The 24,784-nt window shown below is 36.0% G+C and overlaps 3 protein-coding genes across 3 annotated transcripts; 1 reads left to right on the top strand and 2 right to left on the bottom strand.

The window, feature by feature from the left end:
* Window positions 1–11,654: 11,654 nt before the first annotated feature.
* Window positions 11,655–14,001, top strand: LOC133292200 (uncharacterized). The gene is made up of 5 exons (XM_061490579.1): window positions 11,655–11,895; window positions 11,991–12,401; window positions 12,506–13,180; window positions 13,268–13,482; window positions 13,543–14,001. The coding sequence occupies exons 1-5, from the start codon at window positions 11,655–11,657 to the stop codon at window positions 13,999–14,001; spliced, it is 2,001 nt and encodes a 666-aa protein (XP_061346563.1).
* Window positions 14,002–19,054: 5,053 nt separating this feature from the next.
* LOC133292199 (uncharacterized) lies at window positions 19,055–20,284 on the bottom strand. The gene is made up of 2 exons (XM_061490578.1): window positions 20,107–20,284; window positions 19,055–19,923 (listed from the first exon to the last, which is right to left on the bottom strand). The coding sequence occupies exons 1-2, from the start codon at window positions 20,282–20,284 to the stop codon at window positions 19,055–19,057; spliced, it is 1,047 nt and encodes a 348-aa protein (XP_061346562.1).
* Window positions 20,285–23,157: 2,873 nt separating this feature from the next.
* Window positions 23,158–24,386, bottom strand: LOC133292198 (uncharacterized). Its single transcript, XM_061490577.1, has 3 exons — window positions 24,314–24,386; window positions 24,063–24,214; window positions 23,158–23,982 (listed from the first exon to the last, which is right to left on the bottom strand). Exons 1-3 carry the CDS (start codon window positions 24,384–24,386, stop codon window positions 23,158–23,160), a joined length of 1,050 nt encoding a protein of 349 aa, XP_061346561.1.
* Between the last annotated feature and the right edge of the window lie 398 nt (window positions 24,387–24,784).

Here is a 24,784-nt window from a genome sequence, read left to right as displayed (position 1 = left end):
GCCGCGGGGCGGGTTGACCAGCCGGGTTTTAAATTTTTTATTATTTTTTTTATTTTTTTACAATTAGGTAGTATTTCATTAGTACTTAAATTTTTGTAATATTCAATTTTTTTTTATCTTAGTACTTTCTAGAAAAAATAAAGAATAACAATTTTATTTATGACAAATGTTATCTATTTATAAATTCCTAAAGAATGTTTGACAAATATTAGTATACATTTAAGATTGAGACTAAAAAAAATATAGAGAAGTGTGAAATAAAATAAAATAATATTAGAAAAATTCATAAAATATAATTTATTTTTGAATTTTAATTAAATTTTTTTAATTGGCGGGTTGGTGGGTTGACCCGCCAACCCACCATAAAACGGGGTGGGTTCATTTTTACAACCTATATTTTTTGGCGGGTCAACCCGCCCCGCCCCGTTTTTGGCGGGTTGGTGGCGGGGCGGGGCGGGTCAACCTAAATTGCCACCCCTATTTTATACCCCTTTAGGTTAAGTGATCATGTTAGTTACTTAAATAACTCATTAAACATGCCAAGACTCCACTTTTAACCAATGAAACTCATGGTCAAAGGTGGTGAAGCTTACCCAAGCTCAAAACAGAACAAGGAATGCTCTTGGAGCTCTCACTTCAGCTCCCAAAGTCAGTCCATACAAGGGCCACGAAAATGACCTTCAAGATGGTTCCTTTCTTCACAAAGATTGTTTCTTGGAGCATCAACTACCAAGGAAATGGCTTCAACAACTCAAGCCATGGAAGTCAGCCCACAAACTCCAACAACAGTGGCTGAACACTCAGAAATGGGGAGTCTCACTCACTCACAAGGTCACTTCACACTATCCCAAGGTGCTAAGGTGAAGGTTTAATGAAGGAAAATGTCTCTTTGCTCACAAAAATGGAGGAGAAGAGAAGGTGACAAGCTTGGGAGACACTAAGCTTCAGAATGGAGGCACGTAAGATGTGAGATTTCTGACCTAGAAATCTGTGCTTTCACTTATATAGTAGTATCAGGTTTAATCACACTGTATTAGCACTAATAGTTACGTTTAGAATTTTAATCCCAAACTTAGGATTCTGAACCTAGCTGTAACACCCCGTGTATACCCGGTTTGTTAACATATCATCGTATTAAACTGCGCTTAATTAAAAAAGCGAAATATCTTTTTCTTTTCAATTGTGACATCATTAAACTTAGCCAAGTTGATTACTTAATCACTTTCATAAAATATCGCATGTATGTAAATTGCAAATAAATATCTAACTGAAATAACTCAGAATATATATAAAGTGAGTATCTATGTCACAGATCTACTACACATAGTCCGGACAATATCCTGATACGTTATTACAACTCCAAGTAAAACAAGACATAATCAAGTCTAAGTGGCATGGACAATCCCCATGCTCACCAAATCAACAGCATAACCAAAAGAGTCTCAACAGAGAAATCCATAAACTGAATCTAAATGCATAAGACAGTAAATAGGATCCAACGTCCAATCATAACAGTATATCAGCAAAAACATGCAATATATATCAGCTAAGCTCTGGCCTCCTGCCACTAGAGGTCTCAACCCCCGCATTACCTGAACCTGAAATAAGCATTCCCCAAACATGGGGTGAGATCTCTAAACCATAAATCTCAGTAAGACAAGGGGTCCTCAAGGATCTTCCACCCCAAGCTCACTTACATGTGCAATAGAAGTTCTAAAAGCAGTAACTCAGTATAAGTTCCAAAACTCAATGCAGTGCAACAGATATTCATGCCATGTGTGTTTAAACTATTCTACTGGCCAGAGAAATGCAGGAATACGTCTATTACCCACACGTAGTACAAGGAACACCGCTTGCACCTCACCCACAACCTCACCATCTTGTATGTACCACATACTCAGGCTTACCGTATAGGTGGAACACTACATGCATATCATAAAGGCACTAGCATATAACAGCTCAATATCATTTCCAAAACATCAAAAGCATGTAACGCAGCATGCATATAACCATACCCCCATGGGACATGGTGGAACCACAACATAGCTAAACCGAGGACACGAAAGCTTACCTTGCAAGCTCACTATCCAATGCCAAGAGTCCACACAGCTCAAGTCCAACACACAACAGATCACAATCTGATTAGGACCAGCAAGCATATAAACACTTATAGCTCATAAGGATAAACATAAAGACTACATTTTCCTCTTACGATTTATGTCTTAAGGCTTCACACAAAGCCATAAGCCCTTAACCACTTGATTCTGACTTAGTTTGATAATTACAGAAGTTCAACTTCATCACTCTAGGGTCCACAAACTCCTAATAGCCTACTGTATGAACAGTGCAGCTACTGTTTTTTGAAATCACAGAATATTCGAATATATGTCGGGGGCATATCCGGATATCAATATCCGGATATCCAGATCCCCATATCCAGATATCCCATATCCGGATATCATATCCAGATATTTCGCGATAGAATGCAGTTTCTGCTTTTCGCGAAGATATCCTTCCAAGGTACCATTTTTAACACTTTAAAACGTCAAAGCATGCATCTTTAATCTGTTTTAAGTCCACATACCAGTTGGTTACTTATTTAACCCATTTACATGCAAAGACACCACCTTTTTTTTTTTTTGATAACAAAAGACACCACCTTTAAACCATTAAAACTCATGATCAAGGTTAGGCAACTTACCCAAAGCTCAAAACAGCCAACCAAAGGTGCTCTTGGAGCTCACAAGTCAGCTTCAAGATGCTCACACAAAGGGTGCACGAAAATGTACAACAAGGTGGTTCCTATCCTCACAAAGATGACCACTAGGAGCTTCAACAACCAAGAACAAAGCTCCAACCCAACAACCCACCAACTCAGCCCAAGGAACTCCTCAAAACAGAGTCCATAACTCAGCAACAAGCTGACCACTCACCCCCAAGGTCACTCTCACTCTCACCAAGTGTTATAGAGAAGAGAAATGGAAGGAAATGGCCTTAAGGTTTAAAAAATGAAGAGAAGGAAATGGAACAGTGCCAAATGATCAGCACCTCCAAGAGTGTCACGCAGCATCTGAATAAGTCTAGGATTTTGTGCACAAATGAGTATATATAGGCGGTTTAAGCTTAAACGCACTGTATTAGTGCTAAATGCTACGCTTAGTATTTTAATCTCAAACTCAGGATTCTTAACCTACTCAATTTTACAAGAATTATCATATTTTTCTTATATTTTTCGGAGCACATTTCCGGTACGCGCTTTTCATAGCCAGTATCAGTTTCTGGCACCAGTTCTCATTATTTTAACTTGAAACTCGTTTTACAAGTCCTATATATTATTCTAGGAATTATCATGCACTTATTATAATTTTCTGGGATACTTTTTCGGTACGCATTTATACCGACTAGCAGAATCGATATTTGCATTTTTCTTCCGAAAAGCGACTTTCAGCATTCTTAACCACTTTCTATAATTATTTAAGCCTCATAATAATTATTAGGGTCAATTAGGGAATCATTTCCTAATTTTGCATATTTAATTAATTAATTTCCTTAATTAACGGTGCGGGTTCTTACACTAGCCATTTTTCTAAGATTTTTCATATTTTTATTTTATTTTTTCGCTGTACTTTTTCGGTACGCGCTTTTACGTAGCCAGTATCAGTTCTGGCACCAGTTCTCATTATTTTGACCTCATACTTGTTATACCATACCTATATATTATTCTAGTCACATATACATATTTTTCATAATTTTTCGGGATACTTTATCGGTACGCATTTATACTGTGAGGCAGAACCGATATCTGCACTTTTCAACATTATTAATCACTTACCATAATTATTTAAGCCTTCTCATAATTATAATGGTCAATTATGGAATTATCTCATTAATCTCATAATTAATTAATTAAATTTCTAAATTAACGGTGTGGATTCTTACCGCCACCCTCAGTGCCTTACTGGTAATTTTCCTGCTGCCTACTCCAAATTAACCAGTCGATTTGAATGGCTTAGGCTTCATCCACAACTCAAGGAGGTTTACGTTAATTAATGTAGCTTATACTGGTTGGTTTAGTTTGATTTATAATAATTTTAATTTGCACACTCCTATTTATTCTTGGGGTTGGTTGCTGATGACTTTCTATAACTGGGGCAACTTGTAGCAGATGGATATAAGAACAGATATCATTTATTTGATTTTACCACAAGTTAATTATATTTGCGGATGTGTAAATATTTGTTTCATCGTAGTTTCTTAAAGCTACACTTATTATGGGTATCGTAGTTTCTTGTTATTAGTTTTATTGGTTTCAATAAATAATTTAGATTTATTTTATATTTACAGCTTATGATATATGAGTTGGAATCCAGAAACAACCTCTTTAAAATTTTATCTATCCCACACTCATTAGTCGGGTTTAACGTGAAGAAGTTTTTTTTTTTTTTTTACAGCTAATGAGATAGATCAGTTTTATCAAGTTAAGCATGCCTAACCAATTTGAAGAGCTTTTAGCTTTGAGAATGGATTTGGAATTTCCATACATTAACACTTTACTGCTCATCAAAGCGGTCCCTGTTCGTATCGATTATGATGGGGTCTACTTTTATGTACGTCAAAATCGCACTCCTATATATAAATGTGGTACCGGGTCTACTGGGGAGAGTGAGACGGAAAGAAAATAAAGACAGGGTTCATGGTACAGAAATTTAGTGTGGGCATGCAGCTTTTCATTTTACTGGTAAATGACGAATTATCACGTTCAGGGAAGACATGCATGGGACAAAAAATGAATTGAGTTAGGAGACAAGGAGAGTAAGAGAAGTGAAGAGATAGTCTTCTTATAGTGTGGTCCATTTTCTTTCCCTATGATGCATTCTATTCTATTCGTGTCTATTATTTACACACAACAGAACCACACTCACTCTCTTTCAAGAACTCACAGAAACACACGCTCTATTTCAGATCTGAAAGAACCACATAACCCTAAGTCTTAGTGAGTTTAATTAGTTAACCTTGCATTGGTGCATTTCATGAGAAGAGAAATACGACAAAGACAAATAATTTGGTCTTGCTGGCAGTCATATTCACTATATTGGAGGCTTCACCAGATATTTTTTTGGGCCATTAAAAAGGAAGGCAGACAAACAGAAACGGGGGGGAAATAAAAAAAGGGGAAGCCATTTTTTTATCAGCAGGGGACTGGGTTTCTCAAAGAAAGAGAGAGAGAAAGGTTTGGAGAAAAAGAAAAAGAACCAGAGATCGAGGGTTGTTCTTGGGTTTGGCTGGCGGTAGTGAGTTAGTGTAAATTTTGGAGAAGCGAGTTAGAAGAAAATAAAGAAAGTTTGGAGAAGAAGAGTGGCAGATCCAAAGGTCCATCTTCATCATACCCCAAATTAGTGTAAACCGCCAGCCACCATGCTTCAGATCTTGTCTCCACTGCAAGTACATTTTCTCACGAACCAGTCACGTACGCCACCTCTGAACAACTTAACGAAGCTTAGAGGAAGAAAGTATTAGTAAGAGGAAGCATTGAAGTAAGGCGTTCAGATCTTCACATTATAAAAGAGAGGAAAAACAGAAATCTCAAAAAGGAACCAAGGCAAGGAACTTCACGAAAGCTTAGAAAAATTAAAGGGAACCTCAACAAGGTAAGTACCTTTTTAAACTTTGTAAGCTTATAAATCCATTTGATGTCTGTTTGAATCTATTACTTTGGATGGGTTTTAGAAATGTTGACGCTCATGGTTATCCTCATTACTCTGTTACTTTAAGTAAACAAAAAATGAATAATTTCATGCAAGGCTCTTCTTAACACAACAAGGTTTGCGATCTAGATGCAAACACCAAAGAAATAGTATAAAGGCAAAATGGTGGTATATGTTAATTATCAAGAGACAAGAGGTATTCATTGTAATCCTTTTTATATTGAACTACACAACATTGGTGCTATTATATAGCAAACCAATTGAAGAATACAAAGAGACACACTCGATGTGGGACTTCTATACTATGTACACTCGATGTGGGACTTCTATACTATGTACAGCAACACTCCCCCTCAAGCTGGAGCATATAGATCGTATGCACCAAGCTTGTTACATATCTGGTCTATTCTAGGTCCTCTCAAAGACTTAGTAAATACATCAGCTAATTGATCATTTGAGTTGACAAAACGAGTGATTATATCTCCTGAGAGAACTTTTTCCCTAAGGAAATGACAATCTATCTCAATGTGCTTAGTCCTTTTATGAAACACTGGATTTGAAGCAATATGCAAAGCAGCTTGATTATCACAAATGAGAGATGTTGGGCCAGTGTCTCCAAACTTGAGTTCCTTCAGTAGCTGTTTTAACCAGATGAGTTCACAGGTAGCTGTGGCCATGGAGCGATATTCTGCTTCAGCACTTGATCTAGCAACTACACTTTGCTTCTTACTTCTCCAGGAAATCAAGTTATCTCCAACGAATACACAATACCCAGAAGTGGATCTTCTATCAATAGGAGAACCTGCCCAATCAGCATCTGAGTATCCTACAACTCTGGTATGACCTTTGTTTTCATAGAGAAGACCTTTTCCAGGAGCAGTCTTGATGTACTTGAGGATACGGATTACTGCATTCCAGTGATCTTCACAGGGTGAATTCAAGAACTGACTTACTACACTGACTGCAAAGGAAATGTCTGGTCGAGTAACTGTGAGATAGTTCAGTTTCCCAACCAATCTTCTATACCTTTCTGGATCAGAAAATAGCTCCCCCTGATTTGGTAAAAGCTTGACATTTGGATCCATAGGAGTATCAACGGGCTTAGCATTTAACAATGTTGTTTCCTCAAGAATATCCATAGCATATTTTCTCTGTGATAGTACAATGCCATCTTTGGATTGGGCCACTTCTATCCCTAAGAAATATCGGAGTCTTCCAAGGTCCTTTGTTTGAAAATGATGGCACAAATGTTGTTTTATCTGAGTTATGCCATGAGTATCATTACCTGTAATGACGATATCATCAACATATACTACCAAATAAATAGAACCTGAATCAGAGTGTCTGTAAAAGACTGAGTGATCAACCTCACTTCGAGTCATGCCAAACTGCTGTACAACAGTGCTAAACCTTCCAAACCAAGCCCGGGGAGACTGCTTTAGACCATACAAGGATCTTCGAAGACGACAAACTAGGTTAGACTCCCCCTGAGCAACAAACCCAGGAGGTTGCTCCATATAAACCTCTTCCCGCATATCACCATGGAGGAAAGCATTCTTTATGTCCAGCTGATACATAGGCCAGTGATGAATAGCTGCCATAGTAATAAAGAGGCGAACATAAGTCATTTTCGCCACGGGAGAAAATGTGTCACCATAGTCAAGGCCAAATATCTGAGTATAACCTTTAGCCACCAAGCGGGCCTTAAGACGGTCAACCTGACCATCCGGACCAACTTTAACCGTGTATATCCATCGACAGCCAACAACAGACTTCCCAGAGGGAAGGGGAACCAGATCCCAGGTACCACTACTGTGAAGGGAACTCATCTCATCAATCATGGCCTGTCGCCAACCAGAATGTGATAACGCCTCACCTGTAGTCTTAGGAACAGATACAGAAGAAAGAGAAGAGAGGCAAGCAAAATGGGATGGTGAAAGACGATGATAACTCAAATTTATTAAATACCTGGGAGGGGGACGAGAATCACGAGTACCTTTCCGGAGTGCAATGGGCACATCAATGTCAGACGGAAGGATCGGAGCTGCCGGAGGAGATGATGACGGAAGTGAGTCCACAGGAGCCTCAGTAACAATAGGGGCAGACTCGGGGGGGGCAGGGTCCTGGGGAACAGGGGGACGTTGCCGACGATGATAGACCTGGAGAGGGGGAACAGGGGCGGGAACAGGGACGGGAACATCTAAAGAAGGAGATGGTGAAGGTATATAGTGAACCGAAACAGGTGGTAAAGGTAGCTGAGTAGCAACAGAATCACTGGGATGGGAGGAGGAGTCAAAGAATGGATTAGACTCAAAGAATGTAACATCCGCCGAGACAAAGTAACGACGAAGACTAGGAGAATAACAACGATAACCCTTTTGTGAGCGAGGGTAACCCAGGAAAATACATTTATGTGACTTAGCAGATAACTTGTCAAGACCAGGACTGAGATTGTGGACAAAACAAGTAGAACTAAAGATGTGAGGAGTGAGTGGGTACAAAGGTTGATGGGGAAACAACACAGAATGTGGTACCTGATTATGAAGTACGGAGGAAGGCATCCGATTAATGAGGTAACAAGCTGTGAGGACAGCATCGCCCCAATACTGGAATGGGATATGACCATGTAACAAAAGTGTCCGAGTAGTCTCAATTAGGTGACGGTTCTTGCGTTCAGCAACCTCATTCTGTTGAGGGGTGTGTGAACATGATGTCTGGTGAAGGATGTCGTGAGATGCAAAGAAGGTTTGAAACTGATGAGACAAATATTCACGAGCATTGTCACTTCGAAAAATGCGAATCGAAACACCAAATTGAGTAAGGATTTCATTAAAGAACTTGTTAAAAATAGAAAACAATTCAGACCGATTTTTCATTAAAAATAACCAAGTACATCGAGAATAATCATCAATGAAAGTTACAAAATATCTGTACCCCATAGTGGAAACGGTACGACTAGGACCCCAAATATCTGAATGAACTAAAGCAAAAGGAGACGAAGACCGACGACTGACACGATCGGGAAACGAACTACGAGTGTGCTTCCCTAACTGACACGACTCACAAGACAAACTAGATAAATTTGAGAAACGTGGGACCATCTTCTGGAGCTTAGCAAGATTGGGATGACCCAACTGAGCGTGGATAGTAAGCGGAGAATCCACAACAGAGCACACTGGAACAGAAGTTGAAAGCTGATAAAGGCCATTGGACTCAGATCCGACGCCAAGTGTCCTCCTCGAGCTCCGATCCTGCAAAATGACAGACTCTTTAGTGAAAGAAATAGTACAGTCAAGGGATTGAGTCAAGCGACTAATGGAAATAAGGTTGAAAGGAGAATGAGGAACATAAAGCACATTCTCAATGAGAATAGAAGGAAAAAGGAGAACAGTGCCAATCCCTTGGGACTGAACCAGTGACCCATTAGCCATAGTGATACTGGGCAAGGGACCAGATGTACAGAGAGAGGTAAATAAAGACTTATTACCAGAAATATGGTCAGATGCACCAGAATCGAGAATCCATGGACCAAGAGAGGGCGAGTGCGAAACACCAGCAAAGGAATTACCCGTGTGTGCACTAGAGGCAGTGGTACCAGGAGGTGGCTGTGATCCAGCAATCAAGGCAGAGTCCGAGGCAGGAACAGTTGTCTGAGCAAAATGAGCGGAGCGAGGAGGGCGACCATGAAGATCCCAACAACGATCAATAGTATGGCCTGACTTTTTGCAATGAGTGAAGAGAAAGCGTCTCGTAGAGGGTTTGCGTCCACGTGCAAAACCCTTGGAGACAAGGGCAGATGGGTCAATTGAAGAGGGAGCAGATACTGCAGGCTCCGTAGAAGTCTTAGGTGGAATGCGAAGCAACGTAGACCAAACAGAGTCAAGCGATGGAACAGTAGTAGAGCCCAAGATCTGATCTCGGTTGACAGAATATGTCGGGGGCAAACCATAAAGAGCCATGAGCATGAAGAACGTGCTGCGTTGCTCAAGTTCTTTAGCAGGATCTGCAGCAGGCGGCAACAGTTCATTGAAATCATGAAGGAGTCCCTGAACTTTTCCCAAGTAAGCAGACATAGAGACATCAAGTTGTTGAGCAGCAATAGTAGTGATCAAATTTTGACAAACCCCATAGAGTCGCTGAGTGTCATTGGTATAAAGTGACTTGGCCCGACGCCAAACAGACTCACAAGTGACGTGAGCACGAAAAATCTGCTTCAAGGACGAGTGGATGGTAGACTTGATGATGCTACATAACTGAGCATCAACCTTTTTCCAATGAGGGCGTACATCTACCGAGATGGACTCAGCCTTAGTAATGAGATGGTCAGTGTAGTCCTGTCCATCAAGCCAAAGTCGGAGATCAGAAGCCCTTCGGGTGTCAGAAAAATGAGTTGTGTTATTGATTTGAGCTCTTCCCCACCTGAGACTTGTTGAATTGGAAATAAGAGAATATATCTTCAAAATGATTTATATTAAATTTTACTAAGACGACTTTTATAATTAAATTCTCAAAGATAAGATTAATTAAATCACTTAGAATGGATTTATTGGGATTGCAGTGACATTCTATCGAGATATTTTATTCTCTTTCATCTATCATATTTTATTGAGATATTTTAGTCTCTTTCGTCTATCTTCCAACTTAATTGAGATAAACATTATTGAAAGAACATCCATTTTCTCTAAGTAGGTCTTTCACTAGAGACATTGAGCATCTTTGTATCCCCAGAAACAACAACACCAATATTTCATTATATTAGTCAATAATTACTTTATTTCATAACTATATTAAGAATTGTATATATTTTGTAAAGAAAATAATATTATTTTATAATTACTTGACTAATTGTGTATGGGTCCGTTGAATGTGGGCAAAAATTCCGTATTACTGTTAATTTGCAAAAGTATCTCCACACTGAAACACATCTGTAAAGATTGATGAAAGTAGAGCAGTCAAACATGTAGGGTTGACTGACGTGACCAGTCCCGCCACATACAACGACGAGATCAGCAGCCACATAGGATCCAACTCACGTGTCTGCATGAATCCCGCCACCTGCTCTGACTCATTTGAGTCCCACCATATCAATTGGCGAGACTAAGCCACGTGTACAAATCCTCCGCCAGGTAATGTGATGCGTTCCAGCCACGTGTACCTACTCCCGCCACATTGGGTGACGGATTACGTTGTCCTTCTACATTCCCCACGCGATACTCGTGGGGTAGCATCCCGTACACTACAAAATTAATCTCGCCACTGACACTTACGGAAATATCTGCCTGGTTATATATAGGGTCTTCCGGTGTTACTTAGTATGGGACATTTTGAAAGTTCGGGATGTTTGCTATTTTTGTATATGATTTTGACTGACGGGTTCTTTACTTCTACTATTTTTGTTTTATATCAGTTGCTTTGCTTGTAATGTTAAAATTTTGTTGTATCACCTTGCTGTAATGTCGTAATTTTTTTTGTATGAGTTGCTGTAATGCGTATTTAATGTTTTTTATTTACTTTTTTTTAATCTCTACTTTCATCTGATCTCCTTTTGTGTTATTTGCATAAATACACAGTACAATGGAACAATATCGGTCTTTTGTATATTATAATGGTTCTAAAATTAACAGTGTAGGCGGGTTGAGATTCGAAGGGGAAAAAAGAGCAATGTATATTGTCCGAGGCTTGTCCATTTAAGATCTACTTCAGAAGATTCGTCAGAAGTTGAAGTTGCAACAAAATCAGGTAATTTCTTCAGTCACGGGTCGAGTCCCATGTGGAAATCGGAAATATGCAGGTTTTGAAATAACTGATGATGAGGACATTGACATTTTTCTTGGAACATTTGTCCAAAACTCTACTACGTCTCAATTTGTTGAGTTATATGTCGATATTGAGACATCAGACGACATGTTAATACCGACACGTGGGTTGGACCATAACAGTCAGACACAAATGTCGTCATCATCGGTACCCCAGCCCACACAATCAACTATTGCAAGTGGAGATGAAAGCGACTATATGGTAGATGTTGAACCTGACAATGAAGAGGAGGAGGAAGATGAAGACACTCTACTGGAAAATGACCATGATCAGAATGATAGTGATGGAGGTGATGATGAACATCATGATAATCCCATAACACAGGAGACTGTTATTCCTACGTCCAAAAATGTGGTTATTCCACCATCATCAGGTTAGCCATTGAATGTCTTGTATCGTCTTGTATGATTAATTTTTTATATAATCGCTTTAATATTTGCCAAATCTATTTTTTTATTTTTTTTGTAGATATGACACCATTTTGGGATGACATCCCACACTATGAGGCTGTTAATTTTGATTATCCGAACAAAGACATACTGGATGTTGAAGGCTTAGGTCGTGGTCCGTGGACAAGAGGAGACGAAATGTATGTGAAACAAGAGTTCCGGTCGAAGAGCGATGTTCAAGCTGCTATAAAACATTACTGCATGAATGAGCATCAAGAAGTTGTAGTGGTTGAAAGTACTACCACGAAGTTGTCTATGAAATGCCATAAGCATGAAGAAGGCTGCAATTGGCGAGTAAGGGCAATTAAACCGAAGAATAGCAACGGCTGGGTAGTCATTAAATGGGTTGGAAAACATTCTTGTGTCAGCACAATCCTTTCTCAAGATCACAAACAACTTGATTCATATTTTATATCTGAGGCCATTCTAGGTACTATACATTGTTGAAGTTTTCGTACTGCGACAATTTATGAGTTTATCATGTGAAGGCGGATATTAATACTAATTACAAATATGCTCTATATCTGTATGCAGACATGGTGAAGGCTTCGCCGTCGGTGGCCGTTATCTTGATACAAGAACGGGTTACTGCCCTTTTTGGATATAATGTTTCTTACAGGAAGGCGTGGATGGGAAAGCAGAAAGAAATTGCTAAGATTTACGGAGATTGGGACGAGTCATACGCATTCTTGCCAAGATGGTTCGCACACATGTTGAATTTTTCTCCAGGGTCAGTTTACCATATTCAACATGGACCGTGTGTCATGAATGGACAAGTTATTACTGGGTCCAGGGTTTTTCAACGTGTTTTCTGGACTTTCGGTCAATGTCGGGAGGCGTTTAAATGGTGTAAACCAGTCATACAGGTCGATGGTACGCATCTGTACGGTAAATATAAAGGGACATTATTGATCGCCACAGTGCAAGATGGAAACAATGAGGTCTTGCCAATCGCATTTGCGGCGGTTGAAAGTGAAACAAAAGATGCATGGGAATATTTTTTGGCATCCATCCGAATGCATGTAACCAATAAGACTGGTATAAGCCTTATTTCGGATCGACACAAAAGCATTTTATCAGCAGTGGCCAATCCAGACATTGGATGGCAACCTCCTAATGCATACCATGTGTTTTTCCTTCGTCATGTAGGGAGCAATTTTAATACACGATTCAAGGATCAATACATGAAGGGTTTTCTAAAGAAGCTAGGTTATATATGCAAACTAGTTACATGAAATGTTGTATATCCTTTGTCGATTGGGTCTGTTTGTATATTATAGTGTGTTTTTCTTGCAGGATATATTGCAAATAAAGACTACTTTGATGTTGCGTATGCCGAGTTCTACAGCATTAGTCCAGAAGTCGCTGCATGGATTGAGGTTGTTCCAAAAGAGAAATGTACTCGAAGTTACTACAAGTGTGGACGAAGATATGGTCACATGACAACTAACTTGTCTGAATCAGTGAACAGGGTTTTCAAGGGAGCGAGGAACATGCCAATAACTTCTTTGGTAAAATGCACATATAGTCGACTTGCTCGTTACTTTTTTAAAAGAGGGTGTAAAGCATAGAAAGATGTTGAGATTGGAAAGCGTTTCTCAAAAACCATTTCAGAAGCGATGACAAAGAACAGTGAGAGGGCTACATCGATGCGTGTTCGGGAGTATAACGTGGCGCGCACCTCATTTGAAGTCGATGACCAAGGAAATACATTTTGGGTTAACCTCAATGATGGGAAATGCCAATGTGGTAAGTTTCAAGCATTCAAAATTTCGTGTAGCCATGTTATTGCATCATGTAAGAAGGTAGCCCTTGATGTTGAGCAATATGTGGATCCGGTGTTCTCTGTAAACTCCATTATGCGTGTCTACTCTTATCCATTTCTGCCGATTGGTAGTGAAGATAGAATTCCCCCACATCCCAGACCAAAGCTTGTTCCTGATGTCTCAATGATGCGTGGACAGGGGCGTCCTAAATCTACACGTATTCGCAATGAAATGGACGAACTTAAGGACCAACCAATTTACTGAATATTAAATATCTTGAGTTGTTCATTGGTATAAAAATTTACTGTTAAAATTTGGAATCTGAATTTTTGTAATTTCTTTGTGTAAGATTAGTGTTTCTAATTTTTGTGAAATATTGATTAAAAATATTAAATCTGAATTTATTTTTATACCTTGTTATACATTGTGTTAATTCAGATTTTTGTTTGGGATTTATTGTTTAGAAACCTAATCTTGAATTGTTCTAGAAATTTTATTGTTGAATATTAAATTTGAATTTTCTGTTTTAATTGAAGTATATTGTGATTAAAATTCAGATTTCTTTTGGTTTATTATTAAAAGATTTATCTAGAACTAATTCTGAATTTTATGTGAAATTTTGAGATAAATTTCAAATCTGATTTTTCTGGTTATAATTGTGATATTTGTTTTAAATCAGATTTCTTGGTGTCCATTGATTAGAAAAATAATTGTGTAATATCCAAGCTCCTTTGTGCATTAATTTTAGAGATTTTAATACATATGTCATTGGATTAATTTTCTGCATATGGCATAAATTTGTGGAGCTTAGTTTGATATTACTGTGATATATTTGGTGTGATAGGACACTGTATTTTTGGATTATTTCACTTGTTACAATTCTGAAAAATTATGTATTGGTTGTTAAAGTGGAGTAGTTGTGTGTTGTAAATCTGTCCTAGGTGTGTGGGTGCAACCGTGTGGGTTGGCGACCTTGTGCTTGGCTTGAGAGTGTGTCTCAAGGCCTGGAGCCTCAAGAATCCACTAGGGAGAGTGGAGGTCTTGTGTGAGAGGAGTTAGTGAACTCCGTAGGTTCGACTTTAGAGTATTCTCAGAGCTTGGAGCAGTGTAGGCACTAGGAAGATTTTTGATATCTTGTTTGATTGCATGTGTGACGCGTGTTTGTAAAACAGGTACACTTGTGATAAATAAAATATCTGCAGCTACTTCAGTCTGGACGTAGCACCCTACTTAGGCTTAGTGGGTGTGAACCAGGATATATCGTGTGTCTCTTGTCTCTCATTTAATTTCTGAATATTTTGTTTAGAGACTGACAGTTACACTGATACTATTATAATTGCTGTAGCACTTAAACTGATTCTATATTTGGAAATTAATATTTTTCTGTGTTGTTTAAGAAAATTACATTGCTGCGTTTATACTCTATAAATTGCTAAGGTACGCATTCTGTTACTACATTGTTCTTAGCATTGTGAAAAATTATTCTGGGCATATAGGGACTGAAGAAAAATTGTAAAATTGTTTACTGAATTTAAAAAGATTTTGAAAAAGTTTAGAACACGTATTCACCCCCCTCTAGGTGTTCCGTAAGCGTCCTGTGTAAGAAGCCATTTGCCCAACAATATATTAGAAGCTGATTCTTCTATTTTTAAAAGCAAAGTTTTATTAAATTATTATTTAAAAGTATAAATAATTGCACCTCAATGGTTAATACATTAATATTCATTATTCAACATAAGAATATTTTTAATAATATTATAAATAAAAGTTTCAGTGATTGATATTTTTATTAGGAATGAGTATAAATAGACATTATACTGATTATCATGCTGTGTCGGGTCTGTATCAGACACACAGACAACATATTAATATTTTTGTTAATAAAGAGAGAGTATTTTTGATACACTCGATGTAACTACGACTTTTATTAAAAAATTCATATTTGAATTAATTGTTTTTTTCGTACACATATCACAAAAAATATTCTATTTTAATTGATCTGTCGTACCGAATCAGTGATGCTAGCGGTGTACCGTAAACATTTGGTTAAAGAGTACTTATTAATACTTTACAACTTTGAATTTATAGTACATTTTCATCAAGCAATATAGTTGTTTTTTTCCTTTAACTTCTTTCTCCGTGAGTCATAAACTACCCTCATGGTCCGTTTAATTTGATAAAAATTAAAAGAATAACACAGCACAAAAAATTTCATGATTTGTTTAATTTGTTAAAAATAAAATAAAGTACTGTCTATCCAATGTTTTATAAAAAAATAAAGTATTGAAAAAAAGAACGCCAAGCGACAACATAATAAAATATTTGTAATTTGAATGACACTGAAGTTTATAAAATTCAAATTCAATGCTAAATTTGGAGGTTATGCGACCAAAAACTATTTTGCTTTTGCTTTTTTTTTTTTGTCAAAAAGATTTTCTTTATGAACTTTTTGGTCGAAAAGCTTCAGCTTTTGTTTGCAATCCTAATGCACATATTCAGATTTTGGACCAACTGTTGTAATGAATATCTAACAGAAAACCCAAGGCCCAAGAAGCTAAGCCTGTTTACGTTTGTGCCATCCATACAAATTGGATAGCAAATCACAAGGTATTAAAAATTTCCTTTATATATATATATATATGCACACACTTTAGTTAAGGTGGATATGAATAAAGTTAATCATTTATTGACTCATTACATAATTGTGGCTAAGTGAATTATTAGACATGTAACTTATTTATAGTTAGAAATTATCGATTTGACCAATAATTATTGTTTCAAGTAATAAGGAATTTGTTTCTCTTACTAAATGTCTTGAGTTTAAGCTTTGGGAATAGAGAAAATGGTCTTGAGAGAGTCGTCTCCGACAATATTCGAACAGAACTAGTCGAGTAATCAATGAACCAATGAATATGTCCAAAAAAAAAAAAAAACTATCAATTTGACTACAATTATTATTAAAAATAATTTCAATTATTGTGGGCTTCAATCAATTGTAATTTTTTATTTTAACAAAAAAGGAGCTGAGTCGTGATTAATTTTGGGTTGTATTATATAAGCTCAACTGATTAAGTTATCCCTTTGTTTGGACATGGATATCTATAACACTAATTAGTGTGTAATAGTATATGCCCAACCCATAGACCTATGATGTAAAGGGTACTATGGTTAATATTTATGACTAGGTCTCTACTGCATTCACATTGTATGTGAAATAGTTATTCCACAACTTGTCTCATCGACAGTTGTGAATAGGGAGTGGTGTGAACTATAAAGGAAGTTCTATGGTCTTTCAACATTTGTAGGAATACCGAAACAAGCACGACAATCTTTGAGTTATCAAGAATTATGTATTTGACAAGTAAGCCTAAATGTTATGATATTTTAATTTAATACAATCATATTTTGCGATTTACTATAGCTAAATGTTTATTTATTGGAAAAGTATTTGTTCTTTTAAATAACATAGAATTGTGTCATTTTAGTTAAAACCAATGTTATTAAACTCGGCCCGGTCATTGACCCGGTTTAGATACTCGGTCACTGGTTCAATCACATCACCCAATAAATATATGCAAATCTATAATTTATATTAAAAAAAACTATAAACATACTCAAATATCTGTAAAAATAAATAATACAAATTTCAAATACTTTAATATGACAAATGATAAACCACACATCATTATCCAATAAAGAATCAAACCAACATATAAAACTTGTGATACTGGTACTTCAGGTTCAGTAGACGACATCTCTAACTTAAATCAAAATTTCTTGCATAGTGCATAATAATATTAGTGTTATAGGTACATAACCTATGTAAGTCAATAAGCAATAAATCACTCAAATATTTTAAAAGAAAATAAAACATTTATGAATTTAAAAAAATGATTTCCTTTATGATTTTTTTAATCAATATTTTTTTTGAACCCGGTTGGGTCACTAGTTGAATAGACCGGAGATTTTACCAAAATCGACTGGGTTGCATTGTTTCAATGCTTGGCCGATCCACTGTTTCACCAGAACCGGTTATATGACTGGTTTACCGATTTTTGGGTTGATTGGATTGCGTCGGTCCAGGTTTATCAACACTAGTTAAAATTATTGTATTTTCTGGTGAGATAAATAGTTACACAATGGAATATCATAATGGGGATGAGTAGGAAGTTATTAAGAGTTTTTTTTATATAATTTAAATATTAAGTAAACCTACTACTATTTTACTTAAAATAATATAATTCTACATCATTTAAAATGACAAATATTTTTTCCGTGTTTATTTATTTTGAAATGTCTAAAATGTAAATGAAGAATCAAATGATTAATATTACTTCACTTGGGCAAAAGACTAGTTTGCTATGCTATAATACCTACACAAAGTGTCCTAAAACTGTAAGTTACATAAATGTGCCAGGTTAAATTTTATATTAATGTATCAAATAATAAAATAACCTAAAATTATCACAATAAACAAATATAAAAATTTTGCTAATATTGATAATTTATTATTTCAAAATACTTTTCAAACACAACACCAAAAAAATATTTTCTAGCTGTTATTATCTACAATGTAATAATCACACTAAGAAATAATTCATTAATTGTGTTACGGAATATCAATGTTTTACTATTTTCTTCTTCTTCTTTTCGAAATTGTAGTGTAAGTTTTTTAATGTAGATAAGTACGCATCACTATTTTTATCTTAAGCAACCCACATGAGATAAGGTGCATTAACATGTGACCTCACTGACCTGCCACTGCCAGCCAATACCTAGTAAGGGTGTTCGCGGTCTGGATTAGATCGGTTTTGGAAGCAAAATTCATCTGATCCAATCCCTTCGGTTTGATTATGTAATCATCCATTCGATTTAATTTTTTTTTTCAAATCCGATCTGATCCAATCCAATTTTTTTGGGTTTGGATTGGATCGATTTTCGGTTTTTTGAATATCCTAAAATTAGTTTCATGATTATTGTGCAAATAACATCTTTTATGATGTTATTGTGCAAATGTGGATTCTATAATTCTATAATCATGTTCAGCATAAGGCTCAGTATTTAAAGAAGAAAGTGATGCGTACTTTACTCAATAATCGATGAATCGATATGTAATATGAAAAAAATATCAGTAGAAAATACTTTGGCTAACATTGATTTCAAAGAAAAGAAAAGCTCATTATACCCTAAAAATTGTCGAGTAACAAAATAAACAATAACACGATCAACTATTTCGGCCATGAAGTCTATGGAGAAAAAAAAGTATTGATATTTGAAAAGAAATACAAACAAAAATTACACACAAGAATAGGAATGATTACATCTGGACAACTAATACTAAATCAAAGGCAAAATTGTATCCTACTTCCAAGTTGGACTTGGTTGTAGCATTTTTTTTCTTTGGAGGCAAAGCTGTGGCATCAATACCACACGTGCGCAGCGTGTTCGAATAAGAAGTGAAGCAGACTCGGGTTTCACATCCATGTTCACATATTTCCTCAAGTATCATACAATTTTCATTACTCAAACCATAGCCGTAGACCTTCTTCGTTGTAGCAAAGACCAAAAGATCACCATTCAAGACAGTAAAACCTATGACAATAGGATCTTGCTCCATCAATCCCATTGCTTTCACTCTTACTTTCAAAATCATTCTCCAAGAACTTGATTCATAGTCGCTCAAAGCCAATATGGTAAATACACACTTTCTTAACCTCACCAAACAAATGGATTTAGTTGAACTAGTGACTTTACCCCATTTAAAAATCCCCATGTTACAGATGACATCATCGAAACCCCTTCTTGCTTTTTTAGGCACATGGAGTATTCTTGATGCTCCACTCTCAAGATTATAGGAAATGATATATGGCCAAAAATATTGATTGTTTCTGTTAACGTAAGGAGAACAGTCTGAGATGAAGTGGATGAAACAATTATGAATGACAAGAATGTCAAATCTCAAGTTCCTGGGACCAGTGGTGAAACTTTCTTCCCTTGCTTTCCATACACCTTCCTTATGAAGGTAAACATTGCAATACAAATTTGAAGACCAACTATCTTTTGGGTTCTTAAAAAAAAGAAACAGCGTGCAATCATCTGAGTCGCATTCAAAAATGATTTTGAGATCAGCCTCAACACTCACCTGCAAATCCTCTGGGACAGGAAAAGGGGACAAAGATTGTGTTGCTGGGTTACAAATAAACAACTCAACTTGGTTCAGACAAGTAGACGACAAAGAATCAAGCCATTGCTTGAAGCCACAATTCTTGCAGAGTTAGTCAAGAATTGTAAAACATCATTAGAGACTCCAGATGATAGCTCATCTCCCGATAAAAGGGTGTAACTCTTTTTGGCCATTGTACCTCTGACCAATATCTGATTGAATGAAGAAGCATGTGTCATCCTTTAACAATGCATTATGAGCCTGCTTCGATGCAAATAATGTTTCGTCTGAAAACTTTGAGGAAAACTTGCCAACTGACTTGAACCTGTAAACAGCTTTTGCTGGTAAACAAGAGAATATCTCAAATAACACATCATGGGACATTGTCATTGTGATGAGTTGTTTGAAAGCAAAGAAAATTTTCGAGAGAGAGGGAGGAAGGATGAAAGATAACTATGATGAAAGAAAAGGAGAGAGAACATGTGTGTTTCTTGTATATAGCTTGCGATTCTTGTATACAGTGTGTGTTTCTTGTATATAGCTTGCGATTCTTGTATACAGCGTGTGTTTTCTTGTATACTAACATGCACCTTGCAGAATCCTATTACGAATTAAATTGGAGATTTGCATGAAAACTTCATTATGTATGCAAATCTTTTTCGAATAGATTTCGATTTATCTTTTTAAATATATTATATGATTTATTTTAACAGAATATCTATATCATTTTGTGTAACAGAATTCAAAATCATAGGGTGAAAAAAGGAAGCAAATCAAAAAATAATACGGATTTGTGACCATATCTTGGAAAATATGATGATATTTTAACTATTTAATAACTATTAATTATTATGTTAATATATCAATTTTTTTAAATAAATTGGGTTTATATTTAATAATGTTTCTTTGCTTATTTAAAATTTGAACTTTGATCTAATAGATTTAAACTTATCTTTATAAATACATGATATGATTAATTGTCTCTTGCTATGAAGCCTTTACGACTAGAGTTGTTGAGTTAATTGAAAAGATGGCATCTGAAGATAACGAGGTCACACCAGTTCAACCTAAGCCAAAAACTTGTTGCAAACTCGGCAAGTGCACCGGTCGTACAAGTAATAAAGTGATAAGAAAAGTTGTCGATCCGACGAGGACTGATGACCAAGCAATAATTTTTCTATTTAACTAAAGTTGGATCGATTGTAAAAGGGGTTCTTGAGAATAATGTAATTAAATTAAAAACAGAATTTGTAAACATATTTTTAATTTTTAAGATTTTAGAAAATACATTCGGAATTAATAAAACTTGAAATTGGTTGAGTTTTTAATAAAAAGGCGTAGCTAGGATTTAACTTCCCCAATGATTTCTTAACAAGTTTCCTTATTCTTACGATTACATTCAAGATTAAATTATTAATAGCTCTTTATATGATTGATTAAATCTCAATCCATTGGTAATCCAATCAGTTATTATAATCAAAAGCCTAATCCCTTAGCACTCTTTCATAAAATAAGCATTAACGCAAGAACCTACGGTTATAGAATTTATAAGTCTATCCCTAGATTATACAAATTCCAACAATCAAACAATCAGAATCATACACCAACATCCCTATTGTCATGCACAACTCATATGTTTATCTACGAGTGATCAAGTCATAAATAAAGCTAGTCATACACATATGATTGATTGCATAATTTAAAAACAAGAATGTGAATCATAAGAAACGTAAACATCAATTAAGAACCCATTGGTTCTGTCTCATCCTAACTACTAAAATGAATTTAGTAATGCATAATTATAAAAATAGAATTAAAAGGTACAGTAAAATAAATCGGGTTCATGGTAAAACTTGATTAATGGTGAATATCAATTATAAGACCATTGTTTGAGTCCTATGTAATAACATGTTATCAAACACATTTGTTTTTTTCAGAAATTGTTCCAAGGCACAGAAATAGAAAAGAATTGTTTCTTTTCAGAAATAGTGTCAGGGAATAGAATGGTTGTCATGCACACACCTAGTGGACACAAACTCTTTTCAGGGTATTTGGCTAGGTCCCCTCTCTAGCCTTTTTATATTGGGATTAAGCCTCATGAACCGTCATGCTCCCATCGCATTGAGGCTGCCACTTTCAGAATAGGCGATAGAGAGGAAGATCCTGACATGTAGTCCTTTCTTTCGTCATGCTTTGTGATGGTCCAACAAGTACGCATAATCTCAACTTTGATTTAATTTTTTTTGTTATTTTATAATCATATACATGATCTAGGAATTATAAATCTTTCATTTGGTATCAGAGCCTTGTGTATAAGATTATAGAATCCATGTTGTTGATTGAAATCAAAGAAATTGTTTACAAAAATAAAAAATTATGAAGGGCGAAACTTTATACATTAATTCATAAACTTGTTCAATTGAATTGAGAATCTCAGAGCTTTTTGTTTTACATGTTAAGATTCTTCCATTGATATATATTATGTAGTTTTCGTGATGTATTGAAGGAGAATTAATGTTTATAAATCTTAGGGTACATCACTTATATTGTTCATCTCGCAAGAATATTCTCACCCAAATTAGAGCTATTTACTCATCTCGCAACTAAGAAACACTGGTTTTGGCGAATTGGTATTCGGTTTTGGTGAACTAGGATCCGTCATATGGACTTTCGGCCTTTTCACATTTATTAGTATTTAAATTGGTATACATGTGAAATTACTGTATCAGCTTAAAATTTACACTATTGTCCAACTAGGTTTAATACTAATAGATGCCAACAATACAACTCACTATTATAACAATAGACTAATATAAACAATAGAATTGTTAATTTTAACACATTTAATTAATTAATATTACTCGGATAGAATTTTCCAACAATTACCACTTTAATCTTAAACAGGCACAACTGTAATTCCAAACACTTCCCCACTAGGCTATCCACCTGGATTATCTTCAAGGCTCAACCGCAGAATCATGTTCAGCAGAAGGCTCAGTATTTAAAGAAGAAAGTGATGCGTACTTTACTCAATAATCGATGAATCGATATGTAATATGAAAAAAATATCAGTAGAAAATACTTTGGCTAACATTGATTTCAAAGAAAAGAAAAGCTCATTATACCCTAAAAATTGTCGAGTAACAAAATAAACAATAACACGATCAACTATTTCGGCCATGAAGTCTATGGAGAAAAAAAAGTATTGATATTTGAAAAGAAATACCAACAAAAATTACACACAAGAATAGGAATGATTACATCTGGACAACTAATACTAAATCAAAGGCAAAGTTGTATCCTACTTCCAAGTTGGACTTGGTTGTAGCATTTTTTTTCTTTGGAGGCAAAGTTGTGGCATCAGTACCACACGTGCGCAGCGTGTTCGAATAAGAAGTGAAGCAGACTCTGGTTTCACATCCATGTTCACATATTTCCTCAAGTATCATACAATTTTCATTACTCAAACCATAGCCGTAGACCTTCTTCGTTGTAGCAAAGACCAAAAGATCACCATTCAAGACAGTAAAACCTATGACAATAGGATCTTGCTCCATCAATCCCATTGCTTTCACTCTTACTTTCAAAATCATTCTCCAAGAACTTGATTCATAGTCGCTCAAAGCCAATATGGTAAATACACACTTTCTTAACCTCACCAAACAAATGGATTTAGTTGAACTAGTGACTTTACCCCATTTAAAAATCCCCATGTTACAGATGACATCATCGACACCCTTTCTTGCTTTTTTAGGCACATGGAGCATTCTTGATGCTCCACTCTCAAGATTATAAGACATGATATATGGCCAAAAATATTGATCGTTTCTGTTAACGTAAGGAGAACAATCTGAGATGAAGTGGATGAAACAATTATGAATGACAAGAATGTCAAATCTCAAGTTCCTGGGACCAGTGGTGAAACTTTCTTCCCTTGCTTTCCATACACCTTCCTTATGAAGGTAAACATTGCAATACAAATTTGAAGACCAACCATCTTTTGGGTTCTCAAAAAAAAGAAACAGCGTGCAATCATCTGAGTCGCATTCAAAAATGATTTTGAGATCAGCCTCAACACTCACCTGCAAATCCTCCGGGACAGGAAAAGGGGACAAAGATTGTGTTGCTGGGTTACAAATAAACAACTCAACTTGGTTCAGACAAGTAGACGACAAAGAATCAAGCCATTGCTTGAAGCCACAATTCTTGCAGAGTTAGTCAAGAATTGTAAAACATTATTAGAGACTCCAGATGATAGCTCCTCTCCCGGTAAAGGGTGTAACTCTTTTTGGCCATTGTACCTCTGACCAATATCTGATTGAATGAAGAAGCATGTGTCATCCTTTAACAATGCATTATGAGCCTACTTCGATGCAAATAATGTTTCGTCTGAAAACTTTGAGGAAAACTTGCCAACTGACTTGAACCTGTAAACAACTTTTGCTGGTAAACAAGAGAATATCTCAAATAACACATCATGGGACATTGTCATTGTGATGAGTTGTTTGAAAGCAAAGAAAATTTTCGAGAGGGAGGGAGGAAGGATGAAAGATAACTATGATGAAAGAAAAGGAGAGAGAACATGTGTGTTTCTTGTATATAGCTTGCGATTCTTGTATACAGTGTGTGTTTCTTGTATATAGCTTGCGATTCTTGTATACAGCGTGTGTTTTCTTGTATACTAACATGCACCTTGCAGAATCCTATTACGAATTAAATTGGAGATTTGCATGAAAACTTCATTATGTATGCAAATCTTTTTCGAATAGATTTCGATTTATCTTTTTAAATATATTATATGATTTATTTTAACAGAATATCTATATCATCTTGTGTAACAGAATTCAAAATCATAGGGTGAAAAAAGGAAGCAAATCAAAAAAT

Source organism: Gastrolobium bilobum, unplaced genomic scaffold (genome assembly GCF_033153095.1).
Source record: "Gastrolobium bilobum isolate Gb01-03AN ecotype WA unplaced genomic scaffold, APGP_CSIRO_Gbil_v1 utg4040, whole genome shotgun sequence".
Classification (NCBI taxonomy): Eukaryota; Viridiplantae; Streptophyta; class Magnoliopsida; order Fabales; family Fabaceae; genus Gastrolobium; species Gastrolobium bilobum.
Note: the sequence above shows the minus strand (reverse complement) of the source record. Positions and strands in the feature narration are given on the sequence as shown.

What these genes read in the sequence shown, in the direction of transcription:
- LOC133292200 (XM_061490579.1), top strand. Translation starts at nt 11,655, where the DNA reads ATGTCGTCATCATCGGTACCCCAGCCCACACAATCAACTATTGCAAGT. An exon ending in GGGTTTTCTAAAGAAGCTAG is followed by an intron (nt 13,181 to 13,267) that starts GTTATATATGCA and finishes TTTTTCTTGCAG; the next exon opens with GATATATTGCAAATAAAGAC. An exon ending in ACATGCCAATAACTTCTTTG is followed by an intron (nt 13,483 to 13,542) that starts GTAAAATGCACA and finishes TGTAAAGCATAG; the next exon opens with AAAGATGTTGAGATTGGAAA.
- LOC133292199 (XM_061490578.1), bottom strand. Translation starts at nt 20,284, where the DNA reads ATGTCCCATGATGTGTTATTTGAGATATTCTCTTGTTTACCAGCAAAA. An exon ending in CTTCATTCAATCAGATATTG is followed by an intron (nt 19,924 to 20,106) that starts GTCAGAGGTACA and finishes TTTGTAACCCAG; the next exon opens with CAACACAATCTTTGTCCCCT.
- LOC133292198 (XM_061490577.1), bottom strand. Translation starts at nt 24,386, where the DNA reads ATGTCCCATGATGTGTTATTTGAGATATTCTCTTGTTTACCAGCAAAA. An exon ending in TTACAGGTTCAAGTCAGTTG is followed by an intron (nt 24,215 to 24,313) that starts GCAAGTTTTCCT and finishes TCATTCAATCAG; the next exon opens with ATATTGGTCAGAGGTACAAT. An exon ending in TGATTCTTTGTCGTCTACTT is followed by an intron (nt 23,983 to 24,062) that starts GTCTGAACCAAG and finishes GAGGATTTGCAG; the next exon opens with GTGAGTGTTGAGGCTGATCT.